The 18,310-nt window shown below is 41.4% G+C and overlaps 2 protein-coding genes across 4 annotated transcripts in view; one reads left to right on the plus strand and one right to left on the minus strand.

Moving 5' to 3' along the window:
• Nucleotides 1-10: 10 nt before the first annotated feature.
• Nucleotides 11-9,448, minus strand: spg7 (SPG7 matrix AAA peptidase subunit, paraplegin). Of its 2 annotated transcripts, none has more exons than XM_079497577.1 (17): nt 9,425-9,448; nt 8,213-8,315; nt 7,947-8,036; nt 7,567-7,808; nt 7,120-7,259; nt 6,382-6,475; nt 6,168-6,293; nt 5,002-5,164; nt 4,530-4,703; nt 4,324-4,448; nt 3,884-3,986; nt 3,671-3,781; nt 3,331-3,446; nt 2,870-3,026; nt 1,575-1,741; nt 1,069-1,146; nt 11-741 (listed from the first exon to the last, which is right to left on the minus strand). In XM_079497577.1, exons 1-17 carry the CDS (start codon nt 9,431-9,433, stop codon nt 535-537), a joined length of 2,205 nt encoding a protein of 734 aa, XP_079353703.1. In that variant the 5' UTR covers nt 9,434-9,448; the 3' UTR covers nt 11-534. The 2 variants fall into 2 exon arrangements, with proteins under 2 accessions (XP_079353703.1, XP_079353702.1); XM_079497576.1 differs by lacking the exon at nt 9,425-9,448 and adding an exon at nt 8,702-9,135.
• A 1,601-nt stretch (nt 9,449-11,049) lies between these two features.
• Nucleotides 11,050-18,310, plus strand: part of ankrd11 (ankyrin repeat domain 11) — a 172,831-nt gene continuing 165,570 nt past the window's right edge. For both annotated transcript variants that reach the window (XM_079497837.1, XM_079497838.1), the window contains exon 1: nt 11,050-11,454. The gene's annotated coding sequence lies outside the window, so the exon portion shown is untranslated. The remainder of the gene's footprint in view (nt 11,455-18,310) is intronic.

Here is an 18,310-nt window from a genome sequence, read left to right on the forward strand (position 1 = left end):
GTACAATTCCTGGGGTCACATCTCAAAAGATATTTTAAGTTAAAAACTGATACACATCCTTGTGCACATTCAACATTTGGGATTTGTTTAGGGCTTGCTTTTATCTCCACAAACTATACATTTGTTGGTGATGTTTCACTAGCTTGCTAAAGACTGCTTTACCTTTTACTTCCCTTTCTCCTTGTCAATTTATTAAACCTAAGCATTCTTTTCCTTATTAATGCACAATTTCACAGAGATTGTGACCAAGTCACACAAAATATACAGTTTGAGGGTTTTTTTAGGCATTCCAGAGGGTTGTTTATGTGGAACCTGAGCCACATTTTCTGGAAAGAGGCCTCCTCAAAACACAGGAGAAAAACAACATTTAAGGCCAATACATGCTGGGCCATCTCAGAACTGCTGCACCCCCAGAGGTTCCGTCTCTCCAAACTAGTTCAGAAAACCCGTACGAAACGGCAGGGTTTTTTTTTGGACGTCGGTCAGAGCATGTATTGGTCTTAAGAATCATTCTGAGAATTCAGATCTTTCAAATCAGAGCAGCTGTGGATTCATGTCGTCCTGCATGTCTTTACGGGGTGGCGGCTGCGGTTCTTCGTGTCCTGTGTCCTGTCTGTCCCTCTCAGCCTCCACCCAGCTCTGTGGGGCCATCATCTTCTTGCCCCCATATGGCGGAGGACCCAGCAGAGCCTCTATGTCGTCATAGTTCACCACCTCACGCTCCAACAGCGCAGTGGCCAACTGGAAATACACATACACGCACACACATATGTTTTGTATTACACAAATTAGATCATCAACATTTCACAACAGCAATGAATGCCATTTTCAAAACATTTAGCCATTGTTAACCATAGCTGTAAAACTGAAAATAGCAGATCTACAAGCTCACTTGTAGATTGGGTATTTTTCGTGCGTGACGTTGGCGTGCTACAAAATATGAATCACGGACATATCTGTAACCCCCATCCCCTAATCCTAAATATCAGTTTTAACCATAAAACATCCATTTATCTTGTGAGATAAATTATTGGACACACACGGCTGCAACTGGCAACCGAGTCTTACCAATGTCAGCTTGTCTCTGTTGTCCAGAAGCAGTTTCTCTGTGTGCCTGTATGCACGTGCTATCAACATCTTAGCCTCCTAGAACAACAAAATACATGCAAATCAATGCGTTTACTCAGCTGCTAAACAAAAACATGTCATTGTATGGAAACAAGTCCCCAGGACTTTTTGTGTTATCCTTTTCACCTTAATGTCTGAATGTACCATGTGCTGTTTACATTTCTGACTAATAAATTATTCAATCAAAAAGTGTGTTATTTGAGATAATCACAATTATTTTTGCATAATCGTCATAATCATTTCCATGTTGAAACATGTTCATACATTTTCAAAAAATAGTAATTGTCCAATGCCAAAACAAATTAAATCGTTAATCGCAATTTTTTTGTATGACAATTAATTGTCAAGTAGAATTTCATGATCATGACAACCCTACACTGTGTGCCAATTGCCACGGTAAGGTGGCCCATCTGGTAGTGCCACAGTGGTGCTATTTTGGAACCCACATGGTCCATCTGCTGCTGCAGGCCTTGGCTGAAAGGTCGCCGTCCGATGGCACCTCCTTGCTCCTGGGTGTCTGGGAATGAAACCTGGCCCACACTGTCGCACATGCCATACTGCTTCACCATGGAGTATGCCACACGGGTGACCTTACGCAGGTCATCCTGAGCCCCTATAGCACAACACAGGGAAACACTTTTATTACCTTCAAGATTGAAATGACACATTTTGACAGTAGTTCATTAGTGTATGCTACGTGTAAAAGTCAATCAACGTGGCTGTGAACTTTGTACTTTGTACTGTATGTAATCGCGCCGCTCTAATGTCCAAGTCTGAACGCACCTTTAGATCTCCATATATGGAGCTGACCTGTTCTGACATTCCATATGCTGATCTTTTCCCACCTATCCTTCCTCTTCGATGTCTCCCTTTTGACTGATACCTGTCGATTCAAACCGAATATTCGGCCGCAGAACATATTCGGCAGAAAATGGCTAAAAATGCATTTTCGGCCTATTCGGTTTCGGCCCTAATAGGCAGAAAATGTAATAGTATATGCAATTGATGCATTCAAAAGAGCTGAATAGATGTTTTATGGACCCATAATAGTGATTATTATTTAAGTAAAGTTTTGCCATAACCATTTATTTTGCCATAAATCAGGTAGCTTTTAGGTACGGCCATGACAGCAATGGTAGGAAAAAAAGATATATATTCGGTATTCGGTTTCGGCCAAGAATTTCCCTTTCGGTGCATCCCTAATTCAAACTCTAGACGAGCCTGCCCCAAAGTCATTTAGCGCAGCCACGTCCAGCAGCCGGAAAAAAACTAGAGTTCTCAACAGGCCCGAAAATTAAGGCCTGGCCCTAACTGGGCTGGCCCGAGGCTCCGCCTGGCCATACTAATTAGCACACATATTACCATATAAAATCCATATATGGGCATTCCCAGAACTATCGCTTCTCGCCCTCAGTGCGTCTTACTGGTTATACAGTATACACTCAATGAACCAAAAATGGCAATGCTAAAATATGGAGCCTTTAACCCATTTTGGGGCAGGAACCCCTTTTGGTGTTAGCATTATGTTATGCTTTAGCTATTGAAAAATAGCAGATCTACAAGCTCATAGCGCGCCACCGAGTGGCGCGCTACGAGCTTGTAGGTCTGCTATTTTTGGAAAATCGAAGAACCACTGACAGAGAAACATAGCTTTTTCAGAAAACTGTCAGGATGTAGAAGACATTTTTAGAATCTGATCTCAGGTCAAAATGGGTTAAGCTCAAAAGTAGGTGATGTGTACCTGTGGTAACCTTATTGAAGACAATAGCCTCGGCAGCCCGCCCCCCCAGGGCCATGCACATCCTCTCAAACAACTGTTCCTTGGTGAACAGGTACTGGTCACGAGGCAGCATCTGGGCAAATCCCAGGGCAGCATTTGTCCGCGGGGCAATGGAGACCTGCGATGCACGACAGAAAGTTAACAATGAAAGATCCTTGAACTCAACGAATTAACTTCAAGCCTCCGTAAAAAGGTTAAATAAGAATAAAACAAATCAGCAGGTGGGTGAGGATGCCTGCGAGACCTTGTAAAAACAAAATCAGGCTTTCTCTGTCTGCATGCACTCCAAAAGTCGGATGATAAAGTTCACTAGAATCTATAGCTAGATTGTGACATGCTTGGTGTATGTTTTCTTTGCCTATGAACTATACTCACTGTAAGTACAAACACACAAAACAATCCATGCTTTGTACGCCCATTACCTTCAAGACTGTCTCTGTGTGTTCAAGTAGCCATCCCACTAAAGCGTGGCCAGACTCGTGGAAAGCGACCACCCTCTGCTCTTCTTTAGACAGGATCTTACTCCTCTTTATGCTACCTGAACACACACACACACACACACACACACACACACACACACACACACACACACACACACACACACACACACACACACACACACACACACACACACACACACACACACACACACACACACACACACACACACACACACACACACACACAACAGTACATCTGTTTTAATGAACTCATAGGGAATCAACTCTTCCTCTTTCTGCCTGTTGTAATAGATTGAGATACCTGCTATCACTCTCTCCACTGCATATTCAAAGTTGAAAGTATGAATAGACTTGAAGCCTTCTCTGGCAGCATGCAGGGCCGCCTCGTTGCAGATGTTAGCAATGTCTGCGCCTGGCAACAAGATGGGTTTGCAAAAGACATCAACATACAATATCCACAGATACAGTTGCAATGTCAAAAGCCAGAGATGTACACGAGACAAAAACTACGTACCACTGAAGCCTGGGGTGAGTTCGGCCAGACGGAGGGAGTAGAAATTAGCGGGTTGAGTTAGCTTCAGGATCTTCAAATGTTGCTCAAAGATCTCCCTCCTCTCCTACAAAACAGGAAAACACCAAAATAAGAAGAAATCTATTCCACTTGATGGAACTATGATGATGCATGCTTTCACTGCTTGGTAAATGTTACAATAACCACTGACTCAAAGAGTAATATGTTCAACTATGATCTAATGACATAAGAGGAACCGAAAACATGATGCTCATGAACACTCAGAACAGCCTTACGATCATGAGTATGCTTATTATAATTAATATTACGTTGCACAGGCCATTTTAAATATCTTTATTTTTCTTCTGGAGTTTAACTAGAAAAACTATATATATATATATATATATATATATATATATATATATATATATATATATAGCCACCTGCACAGTGGGCAGGTCTATGAAGATGTGTCTGTCCAGTCTGCCTGGTCTCATCAGTGCAACGTCCAGGATGTCTGCTCTGTTGGTGGAGGCCAGAACAATCACGTGGTCTGTCGTGCCCATTCCTGGAAGAAAGAAATGTCATTCAAGCTTCTTGGAATATTTTCCACAGTGTGACAGGGTCAACAGTCCTAAACTCAACTCACCGTCCATTTCTACCAGTAGCTGGTTCAGGGTCTGTTCTTCCTCAGTGTTGGAGAAGCCCGAGCCTGAGCTTGAGCGTTTCTTCCCCACGGCATCAATCTCATCTATGTAGACGATGCAGGGAGCTCGGGCACGAGCCTCCTTGAACAGGCTCCTCACCCTGGCAGCCCCCAGGCCTAAGCACAGACACAAATATATATTTCAAAATACAAACAATACACACATTTCATTTAAGAGTGTTCAAATTCATTCCATTTGTAAATCCGAGAGTGTAAGAGTTAAATTCACATAGAAGACTTTTCTGTGTAATTAAGAAAATTCAGCAGAAGATGCCTTCTTCAAGATGCCTTCATCAGGAGGTATCTTGAAGAAGGCATCTTCTGCTGAATTTTCTGTAATAATTTGATCTTCTGCCGAAACGTTTGTCATTTTTAAATAAAAGTTTATAAAATCGATAAGGGGGATTATCCTTACCCCCGATCACCTCCACAAACTCAGAACCAGCCATGGCCAGGAATGGTACCTGTGCCTCTGTGGCCACAGCTTTGGCCAATAGGGTCTTCCCACAGCCTGGGGGGCCCAGTAGCAATGAGCCCTTGGGAACCTTGGCCCCCAGGTGAAGGTATCGGTCCGGATTCTGACAAAATATATCATTTGAGATATTCAAAAGCATAAGCCCTAGTTTTATTCGCCTGCATTTGAGATTTACATTGATGCTGAGATGGAGACAACAGACATAAAACTGATTGATTGCAGTTTTAATGGGCTAAAACATGCAAAAACACAGGTAGGGTACATTAATGTGACAAATTAAGAATTATGAGGAAACAGATTATCATATACAGTACGTATGTAAGTAAGTAGGTCAGAGAGGCTTATTGCCAGTATTGATTGATTGATTGCATATTTTATTAGACAATATAAAAATGCAAGCAGCACATGGTAGTCAGGCATTTTGGTCCAAAAGGATTTCCAAAAAAAGAGCGGATCATTGTTCACGCTCCCTCTAGTATTGTGGCTGTTGGTGTTGCTTACTTTCTTTTAGTAATTAGTCAAGTAAGTGGGCACTGAGGGCATGAAGGGTGGAGTTGCATGTACAATTGTTAATGTCAGACCCATTTTCAATTGTTTGACTCTGTCTTCTACCCAGAGCCAGCCAATGCTACCCGGAGCCAGCCAATGCTATCCACATGCTCTGCATATAGGTGGGTCATTGGTCCCAGGCCTAGAAGTCGTCAAATTAGTTTGTTTTGATTTGGATCAAGTTTATGTGCCATTGAGATGTTAGAGAACCAGGACGTACAAGCATAGTAAAAAATGGGCAGTATGAGGGCTCCAGCTAAAGTCCTGAGAGCCTTTTTGTTAACAAAAGAGTCGAGAACGTTGGTGTCTAATGTCTATCCGCGTTTCAAATACACCTGGGAGATGGAATGCTGAGATGGGGCTCAACACCTACGATCACAGCTCCCAGTACTTACCACTTGACTTAAGCCATGCTACTACACATACGCTGAGTTGGCTGTGCCCAGGATCTAACCCAGGACCTTGTGGTTCAAGAGCAAGTGCTCTACCGACTGAGCTACCCGGCTAATGTTGTAAGATTTGCACCAATATACCGTATTGTTTTGTTTGTTTCTTACCTTCAAGTAGTCAACAAATTCCTTCACTTCGACCTTAGCCTCATGCATGCCTGCCACATCTTTGAAGCTCACACCTTTCCCTGATTTGCCATCTACAATGGTGAACTTTGCCATCTTCAGCTGATTCTGTTAAGTACATCCAGGAATACAATTAGTGCTCTATAAAAACAATACAATATCTTATATAAGAATTATTGTTGCATGGTCTACTCACAAAAGCACTGAAGCCACCCTCTCTCATACCTCGACGGAAGATATACCAGAGAATAGCCACAGCAATAGCAGGCATTCCCAAAGCATAAATCGCACTGCAAAGTGCAAGGATAAAGAAACATTGACTGTAGTCATTATGTATAAGATGGCAATTAGCCCAATCACATTTCTGGATCAGCACTAAAATACAGTACATACTGTACATACATTATAAAATGTATACAAAATTACAAATGATATAAAGAAATATCAGATGGAATGCCATGAGTCCAGACCTCAACCCTCAATTGAACACTTGTGGAATCAGCTTGGGGTACGTACGTAATGTGGCTAGGTTGGTGTCTGAGGTGCTGCATGAGGAGGTGCCGTTGTGGCTGTGTATGGATCTTCCACACGCTAATGAGCCCTAACCTAACCTCAGTACCCTAACACTGAGTGTAAAATTAATATATATTAATATATACAATATTATATTGTTTAAATTATGCTAATGACGTGTATACACGTCGTTAGAATTAAAACCACTAATTTGGAATCTGGAAAAAATCAGTAACATTATGAAGTACATCTTTGTGATGTCACTGAGATGTACACCGAGTTTTTCAGACCTCTAGTTCTAGGCAACACAGAATGTGGGGACTTTTTTTGGATTATTATTTCCACACAACAACTCTAAGGTATATTAATGACATAGTAAAATGTTGAAAATGAGTGGTATTCCCCTTTAAGTATCTCTTACTTCCCAAAGAATCCAGTCCGCTTGTACGACACTGGTATCCTGTCCTTTGTTTCAATGTTTAATTCCTCTTCTGCAGCTCTCAGTTTCTCCTCAAATTTGTCAATGTTGGCAACCTGCATACGGTACGTCAGGGCCAGTCTCTGCCAAAAAAGGCAACATAGCACATACAGTGAAAAGCAAGTACAATCTGTCTGCACACAGAAAACACCATTTAAATATTTTGGGTGAACAGTGGGCAGCAGCATGTGGTATTTACCACGGCAACCGTATCCTTCCTGTATCAAGATTCATTATGCAAAATTAAAATCAGTGAATTTAAACACAAAACAGAGTGGGAGCAGATAATTGCAACATGGGAGAATGTCTTGAGCACACTGTACTCCAAACTAGATTACTATTATGGCATCTTCCATAAGATGTAGTTATTAAAATAACTATTAAACATACAGGCCTTCCGAAGATCACTGCACCAGGGTGAAGGTAGATATCCACTATGTCACTCTCTGGAACAACTTGCACTCGGGACACCTCTCCCTTGGCCAGCATCTCATGCACAAAGTCATTCCATGATATGTTTCCACCACTGGTGTTAATAGAATTCAACAGGATCATGATGAGTGCTATGATGAAGAGGGTCCGCAGGCGCTCCCGATACATCTGGTCCTCCTGCTCACGACGCTTCTTCTCCTCTGAAAGGAAGGGTAGATGAGGAGAGCAAAGACAAGGAACACAAGGAGGAGCAAGTGAAGGCAATGATTATGAATCGACAGTGAATGTATGCCATCAAACACTGAACATGATGATTTACCATCCATGACACCTCTTACCTTCATCATCCTCTGGAATTTTCCCCTTTGATCCATGACTGTTATCTTTCTCTTTTTTGGACTGAGATGTACTAAAAAAATATGTAGCCCCTGTAACAAAACAGTGCCTGTAGGTTAACATTAATATGTATAGGACACGCACGTGCACACACACACACACACACACACACACACACACACACACACACACACACACACACACACACACACACACACACACACACACACACACACACACACACACACACACACACACACGTCTTTACCTAATAGATTTACCAAACCAACAGGGTTTTCCATCAAATGGTTCTTGATTAACAGTTTGTTCATTCCCATCATTCCAGGACTCAATGGTCTGTAGAGGAGATTCTAAAACAGGAAGATTAGGTTTAATACATTATACACGCAATTATTGGGGCATAGATGTGGGGGGGCAGTTAAGTTAACCTTGCACTATTGTACTTTGTATCTAGAGCTGGGTGCCCCACAACACTGAAAGAAATACAGTTTCAAAATGTCCAGAACATACTACAAATCAAAATTTGACCTATATAGAATCAGTGGTTCACAAAGTGTGTCCGGGGGACCCCGATGGACCAGGGGTTGTCATTGAATAGGTTATTTGGTCATTTGTCCCCCCTCCAAACACATCTAGTTGGGGTCCTTGGCATGAAAATGAACCACTGCGTTACATAGCCCCTTTCGGCACCCTCGGTTACCCTTTCTGTATGCGTTACGTCTTCGGTAAAGCTTACCTGAAGGATTTTAGAGTTCAACTTCACACCACTGTGTGATTGTCGAATTAGCGACTGTTGTGATCCTGAATGCATCAGCTTTTTATCACTGACGCATTTCGATAGCAGATGTGTACTGCCATAATTGTGTGCTGCTGCGATGTTTGTTGTTAATGGTGAGTCGTTTCGAAATAGTATCCATTGTAAAGTCCTGTATTTTCTGCAGGAGCCAACAGGACGTTGTAAAAGCATGGCTGCCATGACGACTCGGTTAGATTAGATCAGCACTCACAATCACATGAATATATAGCATATATACCAACAAAACTAGAATATTATGAAAGGAAGCATTGTCATGACATTCTAATTAGAACATTTGTTTACTCAATGCCCCCCATCTCTGTAGCAGCAAGAGCAGCAGCTAGCTTACTCAACCCACAGTCGCGCAAAGATGGAAAATACAACACGAGAAACGTTAATATCCACCCCGATCCCACAGTTCAGTATCAGTAACCTCGCGTCACCAGGCTTTCCACTTGTTCAGTAGAAGGCCTTCTACTATCTTCAATTTTTACGAATTTTACGAATTAAAAATACATTAATTCGTTTAATAATACATGTATCATTATTTTTGTGAATTAATTTCTTTTTGCGTGCGATATGGAAACGATACTAGTATACTACGCATCTTAACTGCATTTACAATATCTTTACTACACAAACTCTGAACTACGAACTACGAACCTCTTTCATTATGCAAGTCACTGCTGCGAGGACATTTGCGCAGGACAGATTGTTAATAGTGTCTAGAATCATCATAAAACATAACCCATGGAGACTGGAGGTAGAAAATAAATAATGTATCTTTGCTGATGGCATTTTCAGCTGCCATCACACACACACACACACACACACACACACACACACACACACACACACACACACACACACACACACACACACACACTTCCATATTCCAAATACTTGGACAATTTTAAGCAACAATATGTTCTATATGATCTATAGGCATATGGCAAATTGGCAATTATAAAGTATAGGAAGCTTGAAGGAAGTCGTTGATGTGCAGATGGATTTCTGTTAGTAAATATGCCTCTAATGTTGTTGTATTGGGTGTATTACAACAACTTTGTTGTTTGTATACTATTGTATTGTATTGGACTTACCATGATCCTCCAGCAGAGGGTAGTATTTGTCAATTCTAGCAGTGGTGTTCAACAAGCGTTCGTGCGCATGAGCAGTGCGGTGATCTAAGAAGTGAAGCCAGCCAGCCTTCCTGACATAACAGTAACACCACCATAGATGTACTGTAAACTAGGTACCTTATGCTGTAAACCACACTACTGTTGGTGACTTAGGTAAACCAGTGGTCCTCGACATTTTAAAAGACCCCCAAATTCATATAATATAATAAAATATTTTGTGCCAGCCACCCACATCATGACCCACATAGATCTCACACAGGTAGGCAATGATGTGAAGGAGCTTGGCTATCAACGTCATTGTTGGTCAAATACGTCCCCGTCGGGTCCCACCGTGTTGAGAAATAAACATAGGCAATGTTTATTATACTGGCGCAAAAAAACAAAACAAAACAAAAACAGGATGTAGATTAAGCGTTTACGTCACGCTGATTGACATTGAAATAAACCAATGAGATTAGAAAACACTGATTTTAGCCAATGGAAGGGTCCGTTTCATTTTGACCAGACTGAGCCCATGTTGTGGTGTGTTGGGTTTACATACAGTTATGCACCGCAATATGCTTAACCCATTATCTAACTGTCAGATCAATAAAGTTCTGAATGTTAGAAAGCACCATCTGTATAATATATATATACATCTGGTGCTAAATAGTCTCTAAATTGTTTGCAAATGATTTCATGCTGTAGAGGTTCGTTTTAATATGAGGTATTTTCTCAGGGCACGATTAAAAATGTATTACACTATGCCATACATCTTTTTCTTATCACAATAATATCTAGGGCTATTTTCTATCTCTGAAAAATGTTAATATACATAAATGAACCACCTATTTAATATATTGAAAGCCAAATCAAGTGCACCTAATGTCCGTACTCCATTTCCTTTGCCTGGTCTCCCAACTGTATAATGGAGCTTGGTCTCCTGCACTGTAAACTGCGAGCCTTGGGTAGCCATGTTGGAGCCAAATCACCGTCACCTCAAACCGAGAACAGTCCCCTTGTCAGATCCAAAATGGCGTCTGTTTCGTCGGTGTAAAAATAGTATCCGCCCACAATGCGAGTGCGAATCGCGTCCTGCGTTTCATTCCGAAGCGTTTCCTTTCCCCTCCCAGCCCCATACTTCATACTAACGTCAAAGGCCGCTCGAAAACGTTCGAATGGGTTTGCTAGAGAGGATTAAATTGAAACAAAACATGATATTTCGAGGTTTTACGTTTACCAATGAAGCCTTCCGTTTTAACGATGGACCATTAAATGTTCCCGCTTGGTGATGAAGACAACATAACTCTATTGTGTTCACGTTTTTGGGGGATATTTGAAGTCTCTTCGATCGTCTTGTTTGTTGGTCTCTAAGAATTAGCACTAGCCTGGCTGCTAGTGAGCCGATTTAAAGCTGCGATGGTTGCTGCAAGTTTATGCGGATGTCTCCGGACGATGTCTTACTGAACCCGGGGCAACAAATGGGAACATCTAGCATCGGGGGAGAACATCGGGGGATAGACTTGTAGCTTCAAATTTACCCAGTCTGAGCTGGGTGACATTCTGAAAGAGGTAAGAAGACGCATTATTGTTGTTTTAACATGTAAACAAACGGAACATTGCATGTCTATGTGGCGTGCGCGTGGGCGTGCTACGACTACCAATACACAGATCGCAATGTTTTCAACACAACTTTGACGTATTGTCATGTTGATTTTGATTAGCGGGTATCTCTAAACACTTAACCGAGTTCCTGGGTTGGAATTGATTGTGATGGTAATCGGCTGTTGACTCATTTCGTTCATTGCATTGCACAGTTGCACGAGACAACAAATGGCATAGAACATAGAAGGATTCAGAGTTAACTAATATTAATATTCGTGCCTTATTCAAAGGTTAGCACGTATTTGCAGTGTCTTAAAGCCCAACACACACACACACACACACACACACACACACACACACACACACACACACACACACACACACTAGCCGGGTAGAACTATTTCAAGTTTTTGGAGGTAGCCTTGAAAAATTGGCTTTAACATAGCTAAATGTTGTAGTCACTGTCAAATGCACCATGCTGTACGGCTTGTGTCAATACAGAAGTATAGAAGAGCTGCTTCAATATGCTTTAGCCCAAACAGTGATGCTCACGTCATTTTATAGGAAACTAAGATAAAATAGTATTGGGTATATGACAACAGAATAGTAGTGAGTCTGTTTGCTTAATGGTCACATGGTCTAGACTAGGATAGTGCCTCTATTTATGTCCTTAAGCATTGGCTAATAGATTTAACCAATTCTTCCTGTAATGAAACATTCACTCCGTGCATTTGCTGGACCAGTATTAAAGGTGGGCTAATGACAATGTATGCTGCAGGTATCCTAAGTGAATGAACACAACAGCAATATTTGTACACAGAACTGGTAGTAGATTACATAACACAATGAAGAACAGGTTAGTTGTGTTCTAGTAAGGAAGTGGTATTATCATGTAATAGCCAAACATGTTCTCAGTGGGAAATTCAGATTGACAAACATCTGAAGCTTTGCATTCTGCTGAGTTCAGGACAAATCCTAGCACTAAGTATGACTTTTTAGTGCATTGGTTTGCACAACTTTGCAGTGTTGAATAACAAGAAACAGAGGGGCACAATATAATGGGACAAATGGCAATCTAGTGGAAACAGAATATGGATGAGAAGAAGCCCTCTACTTTGGTGCAGTATCAGTGCTGAGGAAAACACTGCAGTACCGCTAGTGGTGTTTTCCTCCAAGATACTGTGAGCTCTTAAGCTTGCTGGGGCGTTCACGTCTTCTACACTGCAGAGGTAGTGATGCATATCGCACCATCCCTCTTGAGCCTGCACAGGACCTATTTTTATATTATGTAATTTAAGGCCTGAGTTCAATACTTACCCAAATATGCTTGCTAATATACATTTATGGTTGTTGAATTATGTACACTTATCTACACACTTGTGTAAAATTGTAACTCACCTGATTTACAGGTCAAGCATATTTCACACTGACAGTACAATGCTGTAGTAAAAAAAAATGTAAACCAACCTTTTACAGCATCAGAATACTACAATAAACATTTAGTTTACCCATTATATCTAGTCTCAGTTTCAGACCATGGACCAATTTAGTTGTTTACAGGTGTCAATTCAAACCATGTCAAATCTTTGACCTTTTGCAATTACAGAAACAAGGACATATCCTCAGATGTTATGGTTGTAGTTAGCCTGGAAACCAGACAAATCTGCAAAAAAAAAAAAATCCCTGATCTACGTAGTATGCAGTGATATTTGTCTGACCATGCCAGCCTAGGTTGTAGTCACAGTGTGTATATTATTGATATTTATTGAATGAATGAATAAATGATGTTTTTAGCAGATACTACTTTCCCTTATGTAAGAACTCAACGTGATGGTGGTTTAGTTTTCTGCTTATATTCATTGGTATAACAGCTGCATTGTACATGGCCAATTTATCTACTCGGTGAAACGAAACAACACAACTTTTTTTTGGTGCTAAATTATTATGGTTTGAAATGCTATTTGATGCTTCTAGGGCTCTCTTTCAGCTAGCATCAGTGCTGTGGTGACCAATGTTAGTCATTCATAGGACTGTGAACAGAATCAAGCCGTGCCTTGTGCCTGCAGTAGGAAATGGAGGCCTGACTGGGTCGGGAGGTCAGGAGCTATGTCGGTAGCTGAGATTTCTCACATTTCCTGTTTTAGGAGCCTGCCATTCTGTGTATCTGCTTTGTTGATTGGCCGTATGCTGCTACAATTCTCCCACAACTAACCTCAGTGCATTTCATAATCCAGACAATAGCTCTTGTGTCTCAAGACACTCAGCCCAGGTTGTCCACCCTGACCTAGACCTACTTAGACCCAGTGTGTTGGGCAGTAACGAGTTACTAGTTACATATTACTGTAATATTATTACTTTTTCCAGTAACGAGTAGTATAACGAATTATTCTGCAGAAATAGTAATATAATAACTATTTACTCCGCCAAAACATGCTGCGTTATTCGTTAGAGTCGTTACAAATGAGTGTCATTTGTTTTTGTTTATTCGTCCAGTTATGCACTCATAGTAGATGCATAGTTAGTTGCATGGCATGCAAAAATTGAACCGATATCAACGGGTAAAAACAGAGATGCGTTGTAGCTTGTAGATTTGTTCATGTTAGCCAGCACAGCCTGCGCACAGTTATGACATAGCGTATGTGTCTATGCGACCGTCACACACACTCGCTTCAAACGACAAACAAAAAGTCGAGACAGACCAGAGAGTGGGGAACCATGACAGAGAAATGTATCGGTATTATATTGCATTCTTGTCTGTCAAAGATGCCAAGTATATTAATGTCCGTTGTAAACTTTGTGTGGGCAAAAAAAACACTTTGTCTATAAACGTGTTGTGTTGAAGCAGACGCACGAGAAACACGGAGCCCCCCCCCCCCCATGCAGGCAAAACAGACTGGATTTCAGTAGAGAAAGATCCGCCGGGACATTAAATGGCGACTATTCAGAATTGGCTATTCAGAATTGGCTCATCGCTGGGTGTATTGTTAATGTTGTAGACGAGAGGTTAACCCTCATGCACAGTTGACTCGGCCTCATTGAGATCCATCATGGTCCATCAAAATACCTTTGAGGTCCAATGTCAGGCTGCCTCCAATCTGAGAACCCATCGGCAAATAAAAGAATAGCAGCGCCCTCTTTTTCCTTGAAATTGGACGTGAGTCGTGACGAGAGACTAGGCTGCCTCAAAAAGGTCAGAGACTGTAGCTTTATTTTATTGTTTGTTATTTATGTATAATGTATACAATATATACTGTCCGTTATGAGATGCTGCAGCCATGTGTGTGCACTTAAGATTGTTGATGTTGAATTCCAAATGTGGAATATGCAGCAGAAAAAGACTGATGAGAGACTGTTTGATTCAGTTGTAAAAGGAGGTGGCTAAACAGATTGTGTTCTTTTGCGGGTGGAAGGGGCCCCGGTTGAAAAGTATTATGTAACTATTACTCTTGATTCCAAGTAATAAGTAATGTAATATTACTTTTTCTAAGGAGTAATGAGTAAAGTAAACATTAAGTAATATTGCCCAACACTGACCTGAGTATCAGTTATGCCAACTTTCAATAACTGTAAACTGCCACCAACATGTGAAATAGAAAATTTAACAAGCTTCATGTACTGCAGGTCAGGCAACGTCAGGGTTGCTTTTAGATGAGCTCTTTGCAGTGCTGTGAAATCTGCCGCGTTGCGTAGCAGCATAAGCTTAAAACATGGCTGGCAGTGGCTACTATTCCTGACTGTCAGTGTGTATGTGTGGCTTTGTCCTACCACTTCCTCCATATTCTTATGGCCACAATGCAGAGAAGATGAATAGTATGAAATGTAACAACAATGGCTGAATTGTTAAATTATGCTGTAAATATTTTAAATTTAGAGTAGGATTGTCTTTGAGACATGGTGTGTAAGAAAAGATGGGTTACCGGCAACACAAAATCTTTTCAACCTGTTATTGTAACATTTTCATGCAACATTTTATAGTTAATCAGTGGACTTGAGTAGAAGGTGTTTTGCTGCTGTTCCTCGTTTAATATGGTGAGTGAGTGTCTGACAGCACCCAAATTGTGCAGTGGTTGTCGAGGTAACCTACTTCTGGAGGTGCTAATGGAAGAGCAGAATGTCTGATGCTCGGGAGGAGGGGAAATCGGTCCTAATAGCCGGTGAGCCAGCCATCCAAAATTTGAGAGGACCTGTGATGTCATGACATACCTTTTATTTGTATTTTTTCTATTCATTAGGACATTAAGGTCCACAGAATGAGAGGTCTGCTCTGCCGGAAATATTGCAAACTGCGTCTTTTAAAGTGAACGCGTATGCTGGCACTGGGAACTGGGGTTTATGCTAACAGATAAAGTTAAGTAGCATGTGACATGTCAAACTAGGGGGTTTTCATGATTCTGAATCCATTCCAAGCATTCGTTTTGCACAAAAAACACTCCTTGGCCCAAATTCAGCCCAAATGTGCTGACCTCATCACATTTGGATTTTTAGGCCAAGGAGTCTTTTTCGTGCAAAACTAATGCTTGGAATGGATTCAGAATCATGAAAACCCCCTAGTTGACATGTCACATGCTACTTAAAGTATGATGACATTTTGCCTTTATATTGGTTGTCTATGGTGGGGTATACATGGCCATAACCTTTTTTTGCGATGTTTCCGGCAGAGCAGACCTCTGATTCTGTGGACTTTAATGACCAAGTGAATAGAAAAAGCACAAATAAAAAGTATGTCATGACATCACAGGTTAATCCTTAACCGTTGAGCTTTTGGGCCTGTGGCTCCCCGGCTATAAGCACCAAGGAAGCCACACACACTGTGCATGCCTGCTGTCTGTCCAAGCCCCCCACCCCTCCCCCTGTGCTGCTGAGAGAGTGGTATTTTAGGTAAACAAGCATGGCTGCTCTTGTTTCTCTCTCCGTCTGTCTCTGTCTCCCTCACACAGCTCTTTCTCGTTTCACCCCTTTTCAGCTGTGTAAATCTTTTATAGCTCCTGACCTAGCAGTACAATCTCAGCGGACAGTCAAATGACATCTGAAGCCCTTTGAAATCCAGCCTACTCTTTTCCCCCTCTCCCCTTCAAGCGAAATGGAACAAAATGGCGGCCCCCATTCCTGCTGTCTCCCAGAGGGACAGTGGAGCCTCATTTGGGGGTTTAGGAGGTCTTGATGGCGGATGCACTGTCTCCCCTGCTTAGGTTGTACTTGCCTGCTACCCTTCCGCTGCAACACTTTTGATAATATTTTCTCTCTGCATCTATTGTACTTCAAAGTTCTACAAAAAAATACTTTTAAAAGATTTAGCTTTTGATCATTCTGACAGCAGTGACACTGCTGTCAACACATTCCGTCCGTAGGACGTGTCCACACGTCCTAGGGATCCCAACTGACCACTTCATAGGACGTGTGTAGACGTCCTAGCGCATACTCAATGATACCGGACGAGAGAAGAATATTCTGAATTTTTTCCTTTTATTTTTATTTTTCAGTTAACCTCTCGGCTACCGTATGCTACACTCTGGGCTCATGTTAGCTTACCGTTGATTTAGCTGTTAGCGCGGCAGAAAGAATGCCTCGTCTCTCCTAATCCAGGGCGCTCTCTGTGGTTTTGATCTGACGGATATACTAGCGCTTAATTTCTGCTCCTCATCCGTCTCTCCCTCAAAATATGAACGTTTTTTGGATCATATATCGTATAAATTAAAACGATAGCAATGTAAGCTAGCAATGTAAAGCAAACTTTTTTCCGGATTGTTTCCGGGTCGTGGGTTTCAGAGTAAAAGCGGCCATGTCTTTCCGGCACCCCAGAGCTCCTATTTTGAAGGAAACCCGGCACGGATTGTGTTAAGAAAGGGAATGAATCATTGAATACATTTAGCTATTTGTCTTCATGGATGTAAGACATTTTCATGAAATCTTTTACATGATGACTAAACTAAAGGTTTATGCTAGACTTTGTCATATTGTAGGCTAAATTGACTGTTGGGTTGTAGGATTAGAATTATACAGGTAAACTACTACACTGCCTGTATGTGACATATTTATACTTAACCATTTCATTTTATCATACATGTGATTTTATTGAAAGCCCAGGGCGTTTTACGTGTTTGTTTTTGAGCGGCGCTAGCCCCTCCTATGCCCAGCTTTGTGTGTGCGTGTGCATTTTAGTGATGATTTCGTTGGTTGTGAAGGCACCAATTGTGATTGGCTGGAATGACAAAGTGAGGACACCAATTGTGATTGGCCGGAATGTGATGATGTATGATGATAAGAGCGCCCCTCACTTCACACAAGTGTGATTTTATTAGTTCAGAATGGTCTCGCGAATATGGCCGCTGCATAGACTTCTGTAATAGCCGTGATCTTCCACAGCGGTTTTCTTGGAATTGAGGCTCACAGAAATTTTGTTAGACAGATTAGTTATAGGCAATGTTTCTTCCTGATTGTTTTTTTTTTTTTGTGTTTTTTTTTTTTACTGTGAATTTCGGGGTTTTCAAAATAAAATTCCCTGTGCATCCTGTTGGCAGGGAGCCACAGCACCGGAGTCAATTGATGATCTGCACACAGCTGCCATCTTGCCAGCAAGCCACCTACTGTAGGTGCAACTTCCCATAGACAGCCCATTTATCCAAACAGAATAGTCCTATCTCTAATTGTATTAAATAACGTCAAACTCACCAACATTGCAGCTGTACGGAAAGCTTGAATTATCCTCTTTCTATCTGCAATGTGTTTGTTAAATAAAAATACACTGTAGACATGGTATGAGCTACTCCCTGTCAAGAAATTCCTTGCAGATGATTTTTTTCTAAGTGCTGGAGTTTGGAAGTGC

The sequence above is a fragment of the Electrona antarctica genome (assembly GCF_951216825.1).
Source record: "Electrona antarctica genome assembly, chromosome: 3".
NCBI lineage: Eukaryota > Metazoa > Chordata > Actinopteri > Myctophiformes > Myctophidae > Electrona > Electrona antarctica.